General features: G+C 50.5%; 2 protein-coding genes across 5 annotated transcripts in view; one reads left to right on the top strand and one right to left on the bottom strand.

Moving 5' to 3' along the window:
• Positions 1-13,443, top strand: part of SPAG17 (sperm associated antigen 17) — a 296,695-nt gene extending 283,252 nt beyond the window's left edge. The window contains exons 43-47 of the mRNA XM_077807348.1: positions 1,175-1,326; positions 2,206-2,375; positions 10,068-10,128; positions 11,779-11,923; positions 13,307-13,443. Coding sequence (XP_077663474.1) covers positions 1,175-1,326; positions 2,206-2,375; positions 10,068-10,128; positions 11,779-11,923; positions 13,307-13,443 — 665 coding nt within the window. The remainder of the gene's footprint in view (positions 1-1,174; positions 1,327-2,205; positions 2,376-10,067; positions 10,129-11,778; positions 11,924-13,306) is intronic.
• Positions 13,444-19,335: 5,892 nt separating this feature from the next.
• The window catches only part of WDR3 (WD repeat domain 3), a 42,179-nt gene continuing 40,822 nt past the window's right edge, over positions 19,336-20,692 (bottom strand). For all 4 annotated transcript variants that reach the window (XM_077823233.1, XM_077823242.1, XM_077823215.1 and 1 more), the window contains one exon: positions 19,336-20,626. In XM_077823233.1, coding sequence (XP_077679359.1) covers positions 20,471-20,626 — 156 coding nt within the window. In that variant the 3' untranslated portion in view covers positions 19,336-20,470. The remainder of the gene's footprint in view (positions 20,627-20,692) is intronic.

Raw genomic sequence — 20,692 nt, 5'->3', positions numbered from 1 at the left:
GCAGCAGCTTCGCTCTCAGGCCCAGGGAGGCGGAGGCAGAGGTGAGCTGGGGCGGGGAGCGGTTCCCCTGTGCACCCCCTGGGTTACCTGCTGTGGCGCGGGCGGCCCTCCTTACGCCCCCCTGCCCCCAGCTCACCTCCACTCCGCCTCCTTGGGCCTGAGCGCGAAGCCGCCGCTTCCTTCTCAGCTGTCCCAGGCTTCCAGCGCAAACAGCTGATTTGCGGGAAACTGGGGGGGGGGGGCGGAGAAGCAGAGCGGGGCGGCGCATTTAGGGGAAGGGGGGGAAGGCGGAGACGGAGGGGAGGTGAGCTGGGGCCAGGCGCGGGGTGGGGAGCTGCCGGTGGGTGCTCTGCACCTACCAAATTTTCCCATGGGTGCTCCAGCCCCGGAGCACCCACAGAGTTGGCGCCTAAGGTGCCACTTGTGGCTGGTTGTCCCGCGAGGGACAACCGGTTCTAAAAGGACTTCTAAATTTAAAAACCGGTTCCAGCAAACCGGTGCGAACCGGCTCCAGCTCACCACTGGATATATCTATAGTGCTGTGTATAAATAAATAGTCATTGGGCCAGAGAGAGAGTGTGAGAATGACTCTGTAGACCAATGCTTCTGATATGGGAGATCCAAGTTCAAGTCCAACTGCTCTAAGCCCTGAAGCCAGTGCTGAACCTCCCAAGCCTCCCCAGTTGCTTATGCAGATTTCCCCAGAGTTCCACCTCCATTGGGCTCTCTAGTTTATATTCAGCCCCTTAAGGGCCACATGACATGTAAAGCAAGGAACAGAGGCTTTGCACAGGATATTCTTAACCATAGTAACTTACTCTTAAAACGTGCAAGAGTCAAAATGCAAACACAGGTTGCTGTGCTAGCATGAGTGGTATCTATTTTTTTCTCCTCGATATTTCTAAAAAGAAAAGTCAGTAGGACTAAGAGACAGAAATCCCTTTTCTCTCCAGTGGCCCCAGGATATTTGTTTCCTGGTAGTAGATTTTAAAAAGGCCTTTCCACTCTTACATTGCTCTGTTAAATAAAAATACCAACTCTGATCCTACAGACATTATGCAGACCACATTCCTATTGAAGTTAGTAGGAGTTCTTTTTTGCACAAGAACTGCAGAATTGGGCTCCCTTTGTGCAAAATTCAATGTCACTCTTTGAAATCTTGGCTTCTGAATAGAAGTGGAAATGGCTGTGTGCACATCTGGGATACCCTTCCAGTCTCGCACCCAGAGCTTGCTGGTGGATGCTGCGGGGCAGCCAAGAAAAGAGAAGGTGAAATTACCATTATCAATCCAGGGGTGCAAGCCAGAATCTGTACTCAATGAAAAGGTAAAATAAAATGTTCTTGGCTAATGTTTATCTCCCTTTGCACGTCTCTTTTGCACACCGTTGTTCAGTCACTCTGCAGCAGCGCTGGTCACTTTTTGGAATTTCTCTTTCCTGAAGCAATAGCACTTGCAATTTATCTGGGGCTGACTGTCCCAGAAACAACTTCTCCCTGAGTCATTAGGCCACAAACTTGCCTAAAGTGAAGCACCTAGGTCCATATTTAGGCACCTAAATAAAAGTACCCTGATTTTCAGGAGTGCTGAGTGCCTCCAATTCCCACTGACTTCAGTGGCTCAATACCTCTGAAAATAGGGCCACTTTTACCTAGATTCCTAAATATGGAGATAGGTGGCCTACTTTACTTTAGGACCCCAAATTTGAAAATGTTGGCCTTAGTCTTTAACAATCTTAGCTGCCCAATCATTTGTATATAGCCATTTGCTTTTCCTTTCTTTCTCTCCCCCTTAAAAGTATGAGAAACTGTCTTGTGTCAAGAAGAAAAGGAGGACTTGTGGCACCTTAAAGACTAACAAATTTATTTGAGCATAAGCTTTCGTGAGCCTCAGCTCACTTCATTAGTCTCTAAGGTGCCACAAGTCCTCCCTTTCTTTTTGCGAATACAGACTAACACGGCTGCTACTCTGAAACCTGTCTTGTGTCAGTATTTGGACTGTAGCAGATAAGCCATTAACAGAAGTTGGCATCATTAAACTTGGCAGACAGCACTGTTATAGGAGGCGAGCTATAGTTTCTGTCCTCATAAGCACCTTCCTGTTATCTTGGGATAAGTTCTTTGTTGCCACCTACAGTCTTCTATGTGGTTTAGTTTTTAATTCCCTCCCCTATTTCCCAGGTAATGTATTGATCTTGTTTGCAAAGGTAGAAGATCCTGTTGGGGGAAAAGTCAACACATCTTCTGTTGCAACAGCAACTCAGCATCTATGTGGATTCCATCTCATCCCACCTAAAGTGATATTTGGGGTGCTGAAGGAGGGTTATACTTACACCGCGACAGTCACTCTGAAAAATGTTGGAGTGGACTTCATAAGGTTAGATCAAACTGTCTTTAAACCTGTTTTAAAACTGTCACCTAACTCCATCTGCAGGCCAAATGTGCACTTCCTCTTAGCTGTGAACTCTGATAGTGTCACGAGACTAATCAGACTCCAGGTGGCATTTGTATTTGGAATCCTCCGTATTGGAATGATATTCTAAAACATCTGGCTTCAGAAAACACAATCATAGAAATAATAGGATTAAAATGTAATTAATGCTAGGCAGGAGAAAGAGAGCAGTAGCACTGAGTATGTAGAGGAATGACAGCAAATTCCTAGCACACAAGATTTAGCACTTCAAAGCAACTAGCACCAGGCTTTAGACAGGTGAGAGACAATATTTCCTAGCTGGGTCTGTGCTCTGCAGCACTCTCTGCTTTCAGTGTTAGTGGGGCTGCTCTTTCCAGAAAGGCAGCAGCTCAGTGGCTGTGGATGTATTTTGCTCCAAAAAGGGGGACAGTTTTCATCTTACATTTTAAAAGCAAAGTCATACCCACAGCATATGGCGACTGCCCCGCAGCAAACTGGCTTGGAGCTTGGGTAGTAGCCACCCCGCAACATGCCCGTTTGAGGCTTGCAGCAGCTGCCCTATTTGTTGGTGTGTATAGTGTAGTCAGGGCCCCACATATTACAGAACCACAGAATTTGCTGCATTATTCACTCCCTGCAGTGGGTTTGAATTCCACAATTGAACTTTTTTTTTAAACTACATTTTCTGGTCCTTATGGTTGTAAAGAAAATGTTCAAAATGTAACCTGAGTATAAATGATGCTGTGTTGGCTTCCTGAGTCTGCAAAGGGCCTAAAACAATAGCTCTAAGAGGTGTGAACTGCCCCATTCATCTCCATGATGTGTTAATGCTGAAAGCTAAAGATTACAGTTTAAGGCCTTGCCTACACTAACAGTTCTGTTGACAAAAGTCAGCTTTCATCAGCAAAACAGTGGAGGTGTACACGTTACAATTCTCCTCCTGCCGATTTAATTCTGCTGCTTTGCCAACATAATAAAAACACTTTGACGAGATGCACAGATTTTGCAACAAAATTAGAGTGACCGTGTCAGTGTAGACATCACAATTGCTTATGACACCCTAAGTGGCCTCCAGGAGGTGTTCCACAACGCCCATCGTGACCGCTCTGGTCAGAAGTTTGAACTCCACTGCCCTGAAGCCAAGTACACAGGCATGCAACCCTTCCCCTTTAAAGGCCTGGGGATTTTTGAAATTCCACTTCCTGTTTGCTCGGTGTGGACAGTTCACGTAGCATCTTTCCAGCTGACCATGCCAGCTCCCTGAAGTAAATGTGTTCCCGCCTGAAGTACTCCGGAGTTGTTGGATCTGCTGTGTCTGTGGGGAGAAGAGGCTGTGCAATCCCAGCTCCGCTCCAGCCATAGGAACTCTGAGGGGAGGAACAGCTCAGTGGTTTGAGCATTGGCCTGCTAAACCCAGGGTTGTGAGTTCAATCCTTGAGGGGGCCATTTAGGGATCTGGGGCAAAAATTGGGGATTGGTCCTGCTTTGAGCAGGGGGTTGGACTAGATGACCTCCTGAGGTCCCTTCCAACCCTGAGATTCTGTGATACTTACGGGAAGATTGCTCGTGGCCTGTTGGGAGAAGGGGCACGAAAGGGACACGCATCAGTGCTGTGCTAAGATCAAGAAGCTGAGAAAGTCATACCGGGAGGCAAACTGTCACTCTGGCGCCGAAGACCTGCCACTTCTACAAGTAGCTGGATGCCACCCTGGGCAGCAACCCCATCTCCATCCCCAAGAGCCCCTGGGATACTTCTGGGGCGCTGGACGCAGCGGAGAGCAGAGTCAACCCCGAGGACGAAGTGGTGGGCAAGGAAGTGGAGCTGGAGGAGGGTGTGGGACAGACGATAAGGTCGTCCAGTAGCACGGTGAGCCAGGACCTCTTTTTGACTGGAGTGGTCTACCCGGTCACAGCAGTCCAGCTCTTGGTGGCTGAGGCAGGAGAAGGGAGCTCTGGTAAGTACTCATTTTGATTTGATACTTCACAGTGTCATGAGGTAGGGCTGTCCTTTATTTTGTTATCTGTTAGAAGTGGGATAAGGGATAGAAATTAACAAGACCAGCACTGTCTCTGTCTGCTTCCCATTCCCCTATACAGTGGGAGCCTTGCAGAAAAGTTGATTAATGCAGACCAGATTTCATGGGAATCCTCTATAATGAGCTCTAGGAAACTTTCCTGCAGGCACTCGGCAATCCTCTACCAAAGGTTCCTTGGCAGAGCTGCTTTGTTCCTTCCCCCCACTGTAGGAAACTTTGCCACACCAACTGGCAATTACTGCTGCAGGAAACAAAGTGGCACACAAGTGAACTACATACGGACCATGTCTGAAGCTGCATGCATGCAGGAGATGCACCCTTGCATCCTTGGTTACCCTGAGAAGTGAGATTATCAGCTTCGATCACCCCCGCCAGTGGAAAATGGTGCCAGAATTTACCATAGTACCCCTAGGGGCTTGTAGTGGTCCCCTTTGTTAACCACCCAGACCCTTTTCCCCATCTTGCCCATTCCTCACGCCCCGACCGAATCACCATGTTTAGGGTACTCACCAAGCTGTGTGCTTGCCAAGGGACAGTGAGAAAAAGGTGTATTTGACTGTTATGATTCAAGGCTGAGCGCACTCCCAAAACTGTCTCTATTTATCATTTCTTGTGCTTCTGCAGATGTGCCCTCTAGGGGTACCTCCTACACGCAGGGGGAGTGCCTCTGCCAGATAAGGGGGTGAACCAGGAGGACATATTTAAAGAAGTGCTGCAATCATTTGATGCTGTAGATCGTGATCACAGGGCATGGAGAGGGATAATTAATGAAAAATTAAAAATGGCTAGACCGGAGAGGAAACGGGCAGAAGCAGATGATCAGGCTGATAGAGGACCAAACAGAGATGCTGAGGTCCCTGATTACACTGCAGTCAGAACACAAGCATTCTCGACTCCCTCTGCAGCCAGGGCTGGTGCAACCACTAGGCGAACTAGGCGGTCGCCGAGGGCGCCAAGTGGTTGGGGGCTCCAAAAAGCAGTGCCCTGGCTCGGCCGGGAGGAGCCACCTTCCGGAGGCACTGGAGAGCCAGAGTGTCGGCTTGCGGGGGCGGCGAGCCCCAGCCATGGAGGAGCCGGCACGGCGCAGGGGGGCAGCAGCCCTGCAAAGGCAGTGGTGCCGCTAGCAGGGAGCAGCTGCACCCCTGCCCCTCCTGCCCAGGGTGCGGCCCGGCACCCCTACCCCCCCCCCCACCCGGGGCTCCTGCAGGCTGCAGCAGATGCATGCGGACGGCAGCCCCTGTGCACCCCCCCGGCGCCCCTCTCACCGCTCTCGGGCTCTGCAGCTCCCGGGCAAGTGAGCTGCCACTGGGTGGCGGGGCCCTGAGCCTGCTCCGGGAGGGGCAGCGGCAGCTCTCACTCCCGGGAGCCGCAGAGCCCAAGCGCGGCCAGGGGGGAGCCAGGGGACGCACAGGGGCCGCAGCCCGGGCATCTGCGGCCCCCCGGCGTGTGAGCCGCCACTGCCCCTCCCGCTGCCTCAGCACTCTGTGCGGGAGGGGCTGTGCGCGCAGCAGGTGTTTTGCCTCCACGTGGAGCCAGCGTCTGACCGGCATGGGCATGGTAAGGGGAGTCCCAGCCTGGGGACAGTCAGGAAGCTGGGGGAGGGTTAGATGGGTCGGGAGTTCTGGGGGGGGCCTGTCAGGGGACAGGGGTGTGGAGAGGGATTGAAGCAGTCAGGGGACAGGGAGCAGGGGGGGTTAGATGGGTCGGGAGTTCTGGGGGTCCTGTCAGGGGCAGGGAGTGGTTGGATGGGGCATGGGAGTCCTTGGGGGTCTGTCTGGGGGCGGGGGTGTGGATAAGGGTTGGGGCAGTCAGGGGACAGGTAGGGTCCTAGGGGTCTCAGGAGGGGGCAGTCAGGGGACAAGGAGCGGGGTGGGGGGGATTGGGGATTCTGAGGGGGGCAGTCAGGGGGTGGGAAGTGGGAGGGAGTGGATTGGGGCAGGGCTAGGCGCAGCTCTTTCCCCCCCCCCCCGTCCTCTTTTTTGATTGTTGAAATATGGTAACCCTAGGTGAGGGGGGAGCCGGGGGGTGTCCGCATGCATCCGCTGCACCCTGCAGGAGCCCCCAGGGGTGCCAGGCCGCAGCCTGGGCAGGAGGGGCAGGGGTGCAGCTGCTCCCTGCTAGCGGCACCGCTGCCTTTGCAGGGCTGCTGCCTCCCTGCGCCGTGCCGGCTCCTCCATGGCTGGGGCTCGCCGCCCCCGCAAGTGGGACAGTGGGACAGTCTGGATCTCCGGTGTCTCTGGAAGGCGGCTCCTCCCTGCCGAGCTGCTGCAGCGGCCCAAGCCCGGCAAAGCCAGTGAGTGGACTTGGGGTGGGGGCCGCCGTGGTGGGGTGGGGAGGGCTCGCGGAGGGGCTGTGCACCCTCCAGGGGAGTTCAGGGGGCGGGGAGGGGGGAACCTGATCTGGGGAGCAGCCCCTGGGCACAGCTGGCCCCTGGGCAGGCTGGCCCTGGGGTCTATAAAGGCTCGTTGGGATTTACCCCTCAATGTGCAGGCTGGGGCGCAAGGTGGAAGTTTTGCCGAGGGCACAAAATATCCTTGCACTGGCCCTGTCTGCAGCCCATACAGAACTGCGTTCCATGCCCTTCCCAAATTCCTCACACATATTCCTTGCAAGTTCCCAATCTGTCGCAGTACCCCTTGCACTCCACCCCTAGGGACAGGTTTCAGAATGACAGCTGGACTTACACACAGCTGTGAGAGCGCCGGTTCAGAGAGTGCTCCTCAGTGACATGTCCCTTGTAAGAAATGGAAATGATGTATTTCTGTGTAATAAAAGTTTACTCTTTAAAATAAAATGAATCGTTATTTGTGTCCTACACACAGTGGTTGCTGCTGGAATTCATACACAGTGGCAATCAGCACATTTGCAGACTACAATTAACACTCAGGCACCAATCGTTACAAGGGTCATTCAAGGTGGTAAATAAACAATGCCTGGATGAATGCATTAGAGAAACACATATTACGGGGGGGTCATTGTCAAAATGCTGCTTTAGAGCCTTCCTGATTCTGTTAGGATTATTGAGCCCTCTAATAGCCCTGGTATCTGGCTGCTCAAAGTCAGCTGCCAGGCGATCCACCTCAACACTCCACTCCATGGAAACTTTTCCCCCTTAGAAAAAATTGACCTGAATCTGCTGTAGAATTTCCAGTCTGATACTGTTACCAAAGTGACAAGCATGGTCTGACGACCTAGTCAGCAGGAGAGTGCTGCAAAACCACAGGGCCACGGTCCAAACAAGAGAAATTCTGTGTATATATTTTAGTTCATCATGCCACAGACCATAATGAATCCATGGGCTTGCCTGTCAATCTGTGTCAGCATCTCATCTTTGAGGACTTGCACATGTCCATTCCTCATTAGGGATGTGTGCACCCAGTGTGCTGAAGCTGGAGATGTTTGCCATAGCAGTACCCATCAGGGCAGCACATGCACCTTGCATCGTCTTGTGCTCTTCACTGAGAATTAAAAAGGGTGAAGCTGCCCCAACGGCAAAGTTCCTTCTGTCTGCCCACAGTCAGTAGTTCAAGCATGCTGTATGCAGTTACACATTATTCCCTTTGCTCTGAAGCTAATTTAGTCTTTCATAATTAGTTATTAGCCTTAGATAGTTAATGGTACTCATTTTTTGATGGGTACCACTGTGCGGAAAAATCTCTAGCTTCTGTGCACGTACACACACCCCTAATGTGGAATGGACACATCTGGAAGAACACAGGTTACAGAACAGATAAGTAAGAGGTTTTTAAATTGTGCTCATCACTGTGCTGTTGAAGCACTCCTTCCCCAGGAAGCACTATCGAAGCTTTCCTCACTCCCAACCCCCAGTTGCAAATCGCTGTTTCTCAGTAGGACATTGACACAAACGTATTTTAGGCCTGGTCCATATTAGCAAGGTTGCACTAGTGTAACTAAACCAATATTGAACTGATTTACTTAGACAGTGCTTACTCTTAATGTAAATGCACTTGAACCGCTATGAACCTCTCTTAAATCAGTTTAGCGTCATTCAGTAACTGAGTTAACTCTTCCATTTTGTATGCTTCAGATAATGAACAGTGGTTGGGTCTGGGAGAGGGTTTTCTTTTATAAGTTCAGGTCTTGGCTACACAGGAAAGTTTTTTCAGTACATGTTTTTCTGCCATAATTATACAGGTCTAATTATATCAAAAGAGTATGTCCACACTGCTTTGTTTATGCCAGATTAAACTACTTCCTCTACGAACCACTGTATCTACACAGCGCAGCTCTCGTTTGAAATGACCACACAGCATTCTACGCAGCTATCCAAAGCTACGTTGTTCCTCCACTGACCTCTTTGCATGCTGGGATTTTTCGCAAAGTGCATTATATGATACCTACTGGACGTCTGGGACTTGGGCTCAAACTAACAAACTCTCATGACTCCTTTTGTGATATCCTATAATTCTTCTAGCTTTTGTGAACCAGCACCATTTTCAAACTACTGTCCATCAGCCTGGAGCAAAGATTGCTGAGTGCCACAAGCCTTTCATTCATTAATACGAACAGGCTGCTTCACATGTATTGGCAGTCATGCACCACAGGGATATTGTTGAAGAGGCGGAGCAGTTCCTTCAGCTAAAGTCTGCATGACATTTCCCTGGTGAGGCTTTATGTGGTGCAGTGCCCCTTCTGGTCTTGGCCAGCCTACAGGTCAAGCTAGTGGTGCAGACCTGGGATGATCTTCATGTTGAGGAAGGCTAGTTTCCTAGAGGTCTGTGCGGAGCGCATGCTGGTGTTGCTGCAGCAGACCACCACCATGCGCGTTCCCCTCAGCATGGAGAAGTGTGAGCGTTGACATCTGGAAATTCACCAACCCCAATTGCTACAACAAAAAGGGGTCTTTCGTCATGGTGCTGCAAAGCCTGGTTGATAAATGTAGTAGGCTCACCAATAGTAATGTGGGGTGGACAGTTTGAAAGGTATCTCACCAGGGTCCCTGGTCAGCTGGGTGCCTTCCAAGCTGTCCACAACACAGGGTCCCGGAGTGGACTCCATGGCAAAAATCCTGTCCAGGTGCAGGCAGTGGGAACATTACAGGAGGGCTTGATTTTGTCCGTAGCATTATAATAATTCTGCTGGAACAGTGGCATGGCACTGAGCGATGTCCTGGAAGTGGCCCTTGACCCACATTTACTTCAGGATCTTTGCATTTTGGTGACTGATATAAAGGTGGGTCAGGCATGCCTCTCCCTGGAGGGCAAGGTGAGCTGAATTACAGTGGTGTAAGAAACCACATAAATGAGAAAAAGATTTGTGTGTGTGACGACACAAGAGCATTTATGCCAGAAAGACTAATGTTATATTGAAAAAGCTGTTCCTGTATACACAAAGCATGGACGAGCATGGACTTTATTTTTTATCTTAAGGCTGTAGGCAGTGGTTGATGAGCTCTGTTGGGAGTTAGATACATTTGGTTCATTATTATGATGGTTGGTTTCCTTTGTTTTTGTTAAGAACTGTGTTAATGGAGCTTGGGCAGGAAGCCCAAAATGATTTCCACATTTAGGAACTGTGGACTCTCCACTTTCCTTTCAGTTGGCCCTGCCTACCCTGAGTTGGTCCGGGTGGCAGACTGATTGTCTCTTTTCCCTGGCAGGTTTCGAGTGAAGCAGCCACCTCCCAGCACAGGACTGAGAGTGATTTACACACCGGGACCTGTAAGTCATGTGGAGCATGTTTATTGTTGGGCAGAATGTACTTTGTTTTCAGGCAACTTCAGACTGGCCCTCTAGGCTCCCAGAAAATTTCCCAGCAAACCCCTCTAGCATCACTCTGGGGGATGGGCTGGCAGGGGCCCAGAACTGAAAACTCTCTGTATCTGCAGATTCTTGCAGCCCACTGATGTAGAAATGAGGGGGTGAGAGACATGGAACATGGGAGCCTGGGTGACCTATGCTGCCTCCTGTGTTTGAATGTAGCAGTTGTCGTGAGATGCTCTTTGAACTTACCATGGTGACTACTCTATGCATTCTGGAGCATGATCTGATACTTGCCAAACACAAGTAGCAGCAGAAGGCAGCAGGCCCAGCCTGGAGAAGTGAAGTGACTTGCCCAATGTGTCAGTGACAGATCTGGGAGCTGAGTCTAGATCTCTTGAGTTCCAGTTCAGTGCCCTAACCTCAAGGTTCTTTCAAACCAATGACTGACCTTGGAAAAGATACTCTTCTTCTGTACAGTCCTCCTTTCCCCCTACTTCTCCATGCCTATCTCTGGTTCTCCCCCAGCTGCAGCACACTGGTTCTCCTTTCCTTCTGCTAAGACTAAAGGGGAGGTTAACGGGGAAGAGGAAAGCAAGGGAGGAGGGACAAGGAAGGGAGGAAAGATTATAGATGAAAGAGGGAGAGGACACTTTGGGAAGGGAAGGAGGAAGTGAAATTAGACACTTGAAAGAGACAAATAAAAAATGCCCTTCTGTGTTTCAGTCTTCTCCAGTAAGTGTTAAAGAATAAAAAATGGAAACAGAAACAGGAAGCATAAACACAAGGGAGAGAATGAACAGTTTTAACATAATACAGATTAGTTACAAGAGATAACAGGGATCATTTTGCAATTGTTAGGCCTTGTTTTACCACAGTTTAGTTCCCAAGTAATGACAAAATTCTCCTGCTCATCCCTGCAGCCCATTCTGAGAGGCTCCTGTACTCTAAGGGCCAGCGGGGGTGGGGAGGGGGGGGAGAAGGGTGTGACAAATCAGGGAGAAGGAAAGTGCAGAATGTTGGGACTGAGGCTGGGGCGGAGGGACAGTTCCCTTTCCTTCTTCACTGAGCCTGGGACGCCACCACAACACAGGGCAAAGGTAAATTCACTTTGCTCCATTGCACGTTTGAATGGAGCAACAGAGACGAGAGAAGACGGGCTGGCAGTCTAAAAACAAACAGTACTCACCACCCCAGTTACAGCTCTTCTGGTAACTCTGTGCGTGCTGCACCTACTCCTTGGGGCTTGGTCTCTCGTGCATTTTCCAAGGGATAAATCCACTTCAGGTTCTGACGGATGTAAGGTGAACTAACGCCTTCTGCACAGACCTCAACAGTCTGAAAAGTCACCTGCTAAACAGCCCTCCACACCAGGAATAAGCTGCTGGGTGTGGCTGAACTGGAGACAACAGGCAGCAGTTGTGACCCAGGAAGCAAAAATAGAGATGAGTGGGAAGGGGGACAAGGCATTTGGCAGTAGTGGGAAGGATTTCTCCATTGGTGGACCTAAGATCCCCCTTTCCTTGTATATTTTTTTATGTCACATGTAAGGTACATGTCCAATTTTATACCTCTAACATGACTGCCTCTGGGTGACTCTGTCTCTTCCAGGTGGCAGCTGGGTTGCAGGTTGAACTGGAGATCGAGATTTATGCCATGGCAATTGGAGTGGAAGGTACCGAGGGCTCTGGAGAAATTTCCCACCGTATTGAAATTTTAACAGAGAGGGAGACGCTGTTCCTGCCTGTGAAGGCAAATATCCTTTGCTGCCTTATGGTATAGACAGTCCAAGTAGCCTCAGGCCTGGAGACAATCCACAGCTGTACTCAGGCCTCCTTTCTGAGGCCCACAGCTGAGCTGATGGATGGACCCCAACTGAAAGTGATGTCAGTTGCACAGAATGGGAAGCCCAGACACACTGGAGGGGAGGAATGAGACCAGGAAGGCAGCCCCAAGACGTGGCTTTTGGGGAATGATTGGAAAAAGGGACAGGAGGGCTAGGGTGACCAGAAGTTGCGATTTTATAGGGACAGTCCTGATTCTGGGGTCTTTTTCTTATATAGGTTCCAATTGTCCCCCACCCCCATCCCGATTTTTCACACTTGCTGTCTGGTCACCTTAAGGAGGGCACACACACCCCAGTCAGGGGCTCAAAATCCTTATTAAACATTTAGATGATATTTAAGGAGCTGGGCCTCACTGGCTGGATGCTGAACACACAGATGGGGACCATCCCTACCTCAGCAGGCTCATAGCGTGAAGGCATGGACACAGAATTGGGGGCAGGGCTATAACCGCACAAGCAGATGAATTAAGCCAGTTTGCTTCATTAGGTTTTGTTGCTGGGCATTTTTTTTCTCTTTTCTTTGGGCTGTTTAACTGGGACTAGCGGTCTGGTGCCAGGGAAGAGCAACTTTTAAGAATCATTAGTCCCCTTTGCCTCAAGCCTGAGAAATGTTCTGCTCACATTGAATGATGGGCTGGTTGTCACCGTTTGGTCAGGAGGGGCGTTTGGCTTTGAAGCAAATGCGCTGCTGGTTAAAGGTGAGGGACTGCCAGAGCTGGTGGCGAAAGAGTCGGTACGAGGAGGAACAATGCAAGGCTACATGCACAGCTCTCCTAGCAGCAGGTCAGGGACTCGTGTCCCTGGACTGAAGAGACCCCACCCCTCCCAGGTTGGAGAAGGGCTGGTGGCTCCTCTAAGGCTGACAAGGGGGCAGCTACTGCCAGTTAGGGTGGTGCTTCCTATATTGTGGACCCCTGTCCTGTGGCAGCTAGACTGAGACCATCCCCAGCTAATTGACATTGACCCAAAATGCTCTTTGCTGGCCAATCCTGTCAGTTATGGAGCTGGGCTAGACAAGGACTGGTGACCAAGCAGCAAAAGCCTCCTTACTTGACTCCCAGTCACCTGGTCCTGACTCCCACAGTGAACCATTGCTTTCCCCTCTTTCCATGTTTTCTCTTTTCCCCAACGCTCCCCTGCCCCCCAGCTCACTTTGGTGTTTGAGCTGGGTCAATGGTTTGGACTCAGGTCCTTTGAGGGCCTCCCATCCCCAGAGCGTGTTCAGACCTCTACACCCTCAGGTTTGTTTGTTTAAAAAAAAAAAAAAGTTTACACCCTTAACAAGTATCTCACCAGTGTTAACAGGTGAGATCTATGAGTGCAGGCCACAGGGCTACCCGGAGGGAGGCAAGGCAGCCATGGTCCAGCTGGTTTCTACAAGTCCTACCCCCAGGTTCAGGATTATACTACCCCACAAACTTCCTGGATAACGTAAGTGCCACAGATAAGTCATTGCAACTTCTAGCTGAAGAGTATTAGCTGAGCCTTGTCTTGGCTACTCACCCACCCCAGGATCAAGTCCTGCACCACCGAGAGCAGGAGCCAGACACAGTGGAGTGCTTATGTATTAAAGGGAAGCAATGGGATGATGGTAATGAAAGGACGTGGCTGCTAGAGATGTACAGGTTTTCTCAGTCACTCATCCCAAAGGAGTCACTCCCAGCAGAGAGGCACAGTCTCTGCTTCTCATCTCCACATAAAGCCCTTGGCAGCTACACTCTCCTCTCCCCCAGGCTCCCCCATTCGCTGCACATCCACCCCCACAGCAATAAGGTAGCTCTCAGCAGAGACAGAAAGCAGCAGCTTTTTAGGTGCTAATGGCTTTTTTGGTGTTCTGAGTTTCACCAATCACTAGGGCTCTGCTTGTTGATGTCAAGACTATTCCGTGAAACTCTGTAATTGATCAGAAGCAGCGTTCAGACGTTATACAGGCAAACACCATTGAGTTTAGCATAGGGCATCCTTTCACTCTGCCAAAAATATAGTCATACTATTTTCTTTCTGAATACCAAAAATATTTCTCGAAGTTTCTCTCCCAACACATGGCACATGCCAACTACTGTACCTGGTTGTGTAGGTGAAAAGCTTTGAGAATTCAGTGTGGCCATCCCAAATCTAAGCTCATATCTTTTATGCCATGTCCACCTTCATTTATTATTTTTAAAGATCTTTGTGAAGTTTACACATGTGAAAATCCCTTTGCAGGCCAATGTTCCCTTCCAACAGCAGTAACACAGCCCGGCCCCACAGCTGGCAGGAGCAGCCGCAGTGCTTGTAGCACCTTTTGAAAGATGGCTGGAGACAATTAAGTGCTTCTATTGCAACAAGGGCAGATTTCTTTTAGCTTTTCTTTATTCTTGTTCATTTTCTTTGCTCTTTCATTACAGATCAGTCCAGGAGAGGTGACATCAAAAGCAGCAGCACTGAAAGACTGAGATTTTAGTCCGTTATTGTACAAATATTATCCCAGTAAATGTACTGACAAATCAATTCACATCAACTTGATTATTAAACGGTTGTTTCCTCTCACCATCCTCCATTTAGGCTCATTTGTCTCATGCCTGTAACTTAATTGTCTGGGCCCTATCACATTCTTGACCAGCTTTCTCAAACCACTCATGGAGTAGTGGGAAATAACGAAAAGGTCAGATGACTGGAACAGAGTGGTGTTCTTCGAGTGCTTGTTCATGTCAGTTCCAATCAGGCGTGTGCACCAGGGCCTAAGGACGTTAGGATTTATGGGGTCCTACGCAAGTTACCTGAGGGGGAATATTAAGGGATGGGGAAGGAAGGCGGGGGCTCCACTGAAGGCAATCCCCAGCCGGCGTCGCTGATCACAGTGTGTCGAGGGGCACTGCCACCATCTCCACCCGCAGACCCCCCCACCGGAACCTCTCCCCTGCCCACCAGGCTTCTGCCAGGGCTCAGGGCTTCCCTCCACCAACCAGCACGGCTTTTTCTGGGGCTCAAGGCTTCCCTCCACCGACTGACTGACCAAGCGACCGACACAGCTTCTGCCAGGGCACCCAGGCTGTCTACTTGGGTGCCAATTTTTCTAGGGGCCCCATATTGGCCAGGGGAGCCTCTGGGCACGTGCCCTGTTGGCCTGTATATTAATCTGCATGTCAGGGCGATGATGGAAGCTATGGCCAGGAGCTTCCCACGCACCCAGCTTAGGGAGGAGATTCCGCTCTCCAGCATGCATGGCTCCCTCCCAGCACCCCCACACCCACTCCTACCTTGTCGATCTCCCTCTGGCCAGCGAGTGAGCTGAAGGGAGGCAGCAGTGGGTGAAGGGGAGGGGCCAAGGGGCTTCTTTCACTTACCCCCTTTTTTTAAAATTTCTCACTTGTGCTGCCGATTGGTTGCCCTGATTCACTCTGCACATGTGCAACAAGGAAGATGCCGAATGCAAACTGCACACAAGCAACCCCGCCCAGCCTGCCCATGGGTAGGGACAGCGAGTCAGAGCGCAGCACATGCAGAACAGGCTGGGGCCCCGCAGCCCAGTGGTGCCCCAAATTTTTGGGTGCCCTACGCAGCTGTGGATGCCTAAAGACAGCCCTGGTGAGCGTGCCGCATTCATGACAGCTGCAAGATTTTCCCTTAGCAGTATCCCTAGGGTTGGCCTGCCCCCCTGGAGTCGGGCCCTGTCGACCTGACCCCTACTCAGTTCCTTCCTACGGCCTGTAACTCCTGACCGCTCTATCCTCGTCTACATAGTTAGCATAGTAGTTATAAGAAAAGGAGGACCTGTGGCACCTTAGAGACTAACAAATATATCAGTCTCTAAGGTGCCACAAGTCCTCCTTTTCTTTTTGTGAATACAGACTAACACGGCTGCTACTCTGAAACCTGTCACAGTAGTTATAGTTAGTGTATTTTTTTTAAATAGGTTTCTTTTTAGAGGGGAGTCTCCCCCCCCACCCCCCAACATTTTTCCCTAGCACTGGGCTATGCCTTGGTCCCCAGGCTTCAAACTGTGCTCGGACTATGGCAGATTTATGCCAAGGAGTGACCCACACTCGTGCCTTAAGTGTCTGGGCGAGGGGCAGCTCAGAGACCACTGTAAGAGCTGTAAGGGTTTTTGCCCCAGGACCCTTAAGGACAGAGAGCAGCGCTTCTTGAGTCCTACTTATGGAGGCGGCTCTTCAGCCCCAGTCCAAGCACACAGCACCTGACCCGGCCTCAAGCGCCACATCCTTGGTGCGCAGCACGCCGGCACTGTCAACGCGCAAAGCGGTGCTGAGGAAGGACTGAGATCCTCCGCACTGCCACAGCTCCACCCACGGGCAGGCTTCAGTGAGGCACTGCTCTCACTGCCCGGTGCCCTGGAAGATGAAGGCCGACAGAGGGCACTCCCCAGCTAGGTCTAAGGACCACATAAGCCACCCTACATCGGGTGCTCAATCGGCCAGGATCCCGTCGACTCCTGGCCCAGGAGGGGTACAGTCAAGTCCGGAAACGCACCGTTCACTGGGCTGCCGCCGCAAGGACATAATTCCCCTCCATGACAGAGGCATTCAAGGCTGCAGCAGCCTGATTGGCACTCACGGTGCTGCCCTCACCTCCTAGGATGGAGAAGTTGCCAGCACCTGGTACGTTCTGTGGACAAGCCAGCGATGATATCCACCATGAGGCCATCCCCATTACATCAACCACTGGCACTGGGGGTTTCTGTGGGGGAACTGCTCCGGTCCCCAAGCTGGCATCAGTCCCCAGCACCAAGAGGCTCTGCTCCTCCCTGGTCATCACAATCAGAGACCTTGGAGTCGGAGTCCTCTTGCTCTAGCAGGAGCAGAAGATCCTGCTCCCACCGCAATAGTCATCCCTACCCAGCACCCTGACAGGGCCAGTGGCCGAGCCCCCAGTGGCCCTTCTGGACTCCCATGGCCTATCATCGGCATCAGTGGCCTCAGACTGGGGCACTCCACCAACAGCACCAGCTGCTGCACCGTCCTCAGCACCGTTCCCAGCACTGACTCCGGCTCCAATCCCAGCGTCTACCATGGCACAGACCTGACAGCAGCACCAGCCGCGGCACTGTTGCTCCTTGCCCTGTGGGGGACCAGTGTGGCTGAGGGCAGTGATCAGACCCCAGTGCCAGCTGCCTTCTCATCCCCTTTGTCACCGGGTGAGGCGGTGGCGGCCACCTCAACGGCTCCAGCTTTAGAGGACACTACGGTCCTTCAGCAGGTGCTAAGACAGGTGGCCCAGAACCAAAATATCAAAATGGAGGAGGTGGTGGAGGAAGCTGACCCAATGGTCGATATTCTCTCCCCACCCGGGCCATCCCGTATTGTGCTGCCGCTGATCAAAACAATTAGTGATGCCACCAAGACACTGTGGCAGACCCCGTCCTCGCTGCCGCCTACCAAGAGATACGAGCGGAGGTCCTTTGTTCCTTCGCATGGGTATGAACATTTGTACACCCACCCCCAAGCCAGACTCCCTAGTAGTGGATGCTGCTAACCAGCGTGCGTGACAGGGCTACCAGGGGCCCTCTCCCAAGAACCGTGAGGCCAAAAAATTGGACCATTTTGGGAGGAAAAAAAACACTCAACTGGGGATTTGCAGCTACATATCGCTAACCATCAAGCAGTGGTTAGCAGATACAATTATAACACCAGGACAGATCCCTGCAGGACCCCACTGGATATGCCTGTCCAGCTTGATTTTGAACTCTGTGCTTTTCCAATCAGTTCTGCACCTACCTTACAGTAGCTCCATCTAGGCTATATTTCCCTAGTTTGTTTAGGAGAAGGTCATGGGAGACACTATTAAAAGCCTGACTAAAGTCAAGATATAACAGACTCCTGTCTTGGTGACAAAGATACAACATGATGCAGTGACCAGAAGTTGAAGCTAGACAAATTCAGACTAGATATAAGGCATACATTTTTAACAATGAAAGTAATTAACCATTGGAACAATTTACCTAAGGTGGATTCTCCATCGCTGGTAATTTTTAAACCAAGACACTTCTTTTTTTTCTTTTAAGATATGCTCTAGTTTAAAAGGGATTCTTTGGGGGGAAGTCCTTCAGCCTGTGTTATACAGGAGATCAGACTAAATGATCACAACCATCCCACCTGGACTTGGAATCTCTGACTCTATAACACTATATTCTGAGCTTGTGCTATAGCTTCCCAAAGAACAAGCAGTATATTTCAGGTTGGCAGTGCACAGATTATATATTTCAACCTAGTTTATAAAATATATTCTGTGCCTTAAAACAAATAATGGATATTTAGCACTGAGAAGTCCCTGGTCAAGATTTTCAAAACTAGGACCCCTGAAGTTAGTCCCATAAATCCTTAGGTACCTGATTTTAAGTACTGACCACCCAGTAGATTCCATGGGGATCTAGGGTGGTTGTCAGAGAACAGATATTAGACAAGACAGACCAATAGTCTGATTTGGTAATTGCTGTGTTCCTATATTCAGAAAGTCATATGCATGTACAAATCTAGTATTTGTATGCACAGTGCTAGTTATTTGGCCACACACTCACTTGGGCCCACACACCACAGGTGTTCTGTGTGCACAAAGTTGGGTTTTGCAGAAATGGGGGTCAGGCTAAGACTCCTTGGAAGATTCCACTCTGAAAAGTGACCAATGTACAATTCCACATTTACCCTCCCACCAACTCCGAAGCACGTATGTTCAGTTTACATACAGAAAGAATGGCTCTCTAACTGCTCTGTAAATTCAGTCTGGATCTGAGACTCAAGCTGGCTTCTCTCTAACGTGTGTAACCACCAGTAATAAGTTCTGCAGGCAAAATGCTGCCCTCAGGTACACTGGAGTAACCTTGTTGCCTTCAGTAGGGTGGCTTAGGAGTAACTGCAAAAAGGAGGACTTGTGACACCTTAGAGACTAACAAATTTATTTGAGCATAAGCTTTCGTGAGCTACAGCTCACTTCATCGGATGCATTCACGAAAGCTTATGCTCAAATAAATTTGTTAGTCTCTAAGGTGCCACAAAAGTCCTCCTGTTCTTTTTGCGGATACAGACTAACACGGCTGCTACTCTGAAACTTGTCATTAGGAGTAACTGAGCATCATGTAAAGACAATGGAGCTAATAAAGGGCTCCTCAATTGCAACTCCTTAAAAATCCAGTTGTTGTGTGAGCCAGAGGGAGCCAGCTCTGGGCCCCAGGGCAGCATTGGTTCTGGAAGCCTGAAGCAGCATTTGGTTTTTCACCAAAGTACACAGACAGCAGTGCAGCTCAGGATGACTGGGGCCCCCCGCTAGCCTGTTTTATGGAAAGGATCCCGCATATTCCAGACTACACAGACATCCTGACAGCAGCAGCAGAGAATTGATCACTTCCATTTATTTCAGCAACAAGCAGTGATTTAGCCAGTACATGACAAGTTCAAAAATGGCATCAATTCTGGACAGTGGTAAATTCCTCATGAACTGGAGTTAGCGCAGCTGGGATGATCTGGGACATAGCGCCGTCTCCACGTGCTAAGTGGAGCTGATAACTCTACAGCACAGTGCAGGGCCCCTCCTCCAATCCTCTGTCCTCCAGAACGAGGCCTACCAGGCTTCATAGCTGGCACCAAGGAAGTTACGAGGAGAGACAACACACTGCCTGACACGAGCTCCAAGGAGCTGTTCTGACATTGAGGAACTGTTGTTTGTCTGTCTGTACCACTTCAAAGGGCCAGGGACGGGGAGAGCCAGGCCTTGTATCAGCCCACGGGAATTCAGTCTGACCACACGGCCTGTGTCCCTGTAAGCCACTCCCTGTTGCAACATCAGCACAAAGTCCTGCCACCAGCCCCTTTGCACACTGGCATGTTACAGGAGCAGTTTGCAAACTACACTCAGGGCTAGTCTACACTGGCAACGCTAAAGCGCGGCTTGTGTAGTCCCGGCAGAGCGCTGGGAGAGAGCTCTTCCACTGCTCTACAAAAGCCACCTCCACAAGAGGCGTAGCTCCCAGCACAGCTCCCTACACTGGCGCTTGACAGCGCTGACATGTGCTGCGCTCAGGGGGGTGTTTTTTCACACCCCTGAGTGAGAAAGTTGCAGCGCTGCAAATTGCCAGCGTAGACAAGCCCTCAGTTAAAACACTGAGAGCAAGTCCTATCTCTATGGAGGAAGAAATCAAGCCATTTCTAATGGCTGCTGGTCTAAGGGATGGGCTGCAGCTTTGAGGCCAGCCTCAGATTCAGGATTCAAATGTCAACGTACCCAGCAGAGTACAGGAAGTTCCATCGAAGCCAGAGAATGGGACACACTCCACCCCAGGTTTGTGACATGCCCTGGAGGGAATTAACACACACTCTGTGCACACAAGAGCAGGAGCAGATCTGCTGGAGTCCGCTTCAGTCACTGAATCAGAGACTTTCAGGGCCCACTAGCCCTCAGAAAGACTCCCTCGCACACATGGAGGCTGCATGAGCCCCGCGCTCTGCCCTGCATTATGGACAGCAAAAGCTAAACCATCGCGAGAACCAGCTTCTCTTTTTTCTTCCTCTTCCTCCTCTTCTCCTCAAAACGGTCAGTCGCATCAGCAAAGAAAGTCACCTCGTCCTTGGCCTCAATCTCTCTCCTCAGGAACTGCAGCCCAGCCATATTGAAGCCCAGCACATTCTGCAGAGACAGATGGTCAGTGCATTTCTGGGTATTCCTCAACCGTGCTAGTGGCAGGGAGTCACC

Source organism: Eretmochelys imbricata, chromosome 1 (assembly GCF_965152235.1).
Source record: "Eretmochelys imbricata isolate rEreImb1 chromosome 1, rEreImb1.hap1, whole genome shotgun sequence".
NCBI lineage: Eukaryota > Metazoa > Chordata > Testudines > Cheloniidae > Eretmochelys > Eretmochelys imbricata.
This window is presented reverse-complemented; position numbering and strand designations above follow the sequence as displayed.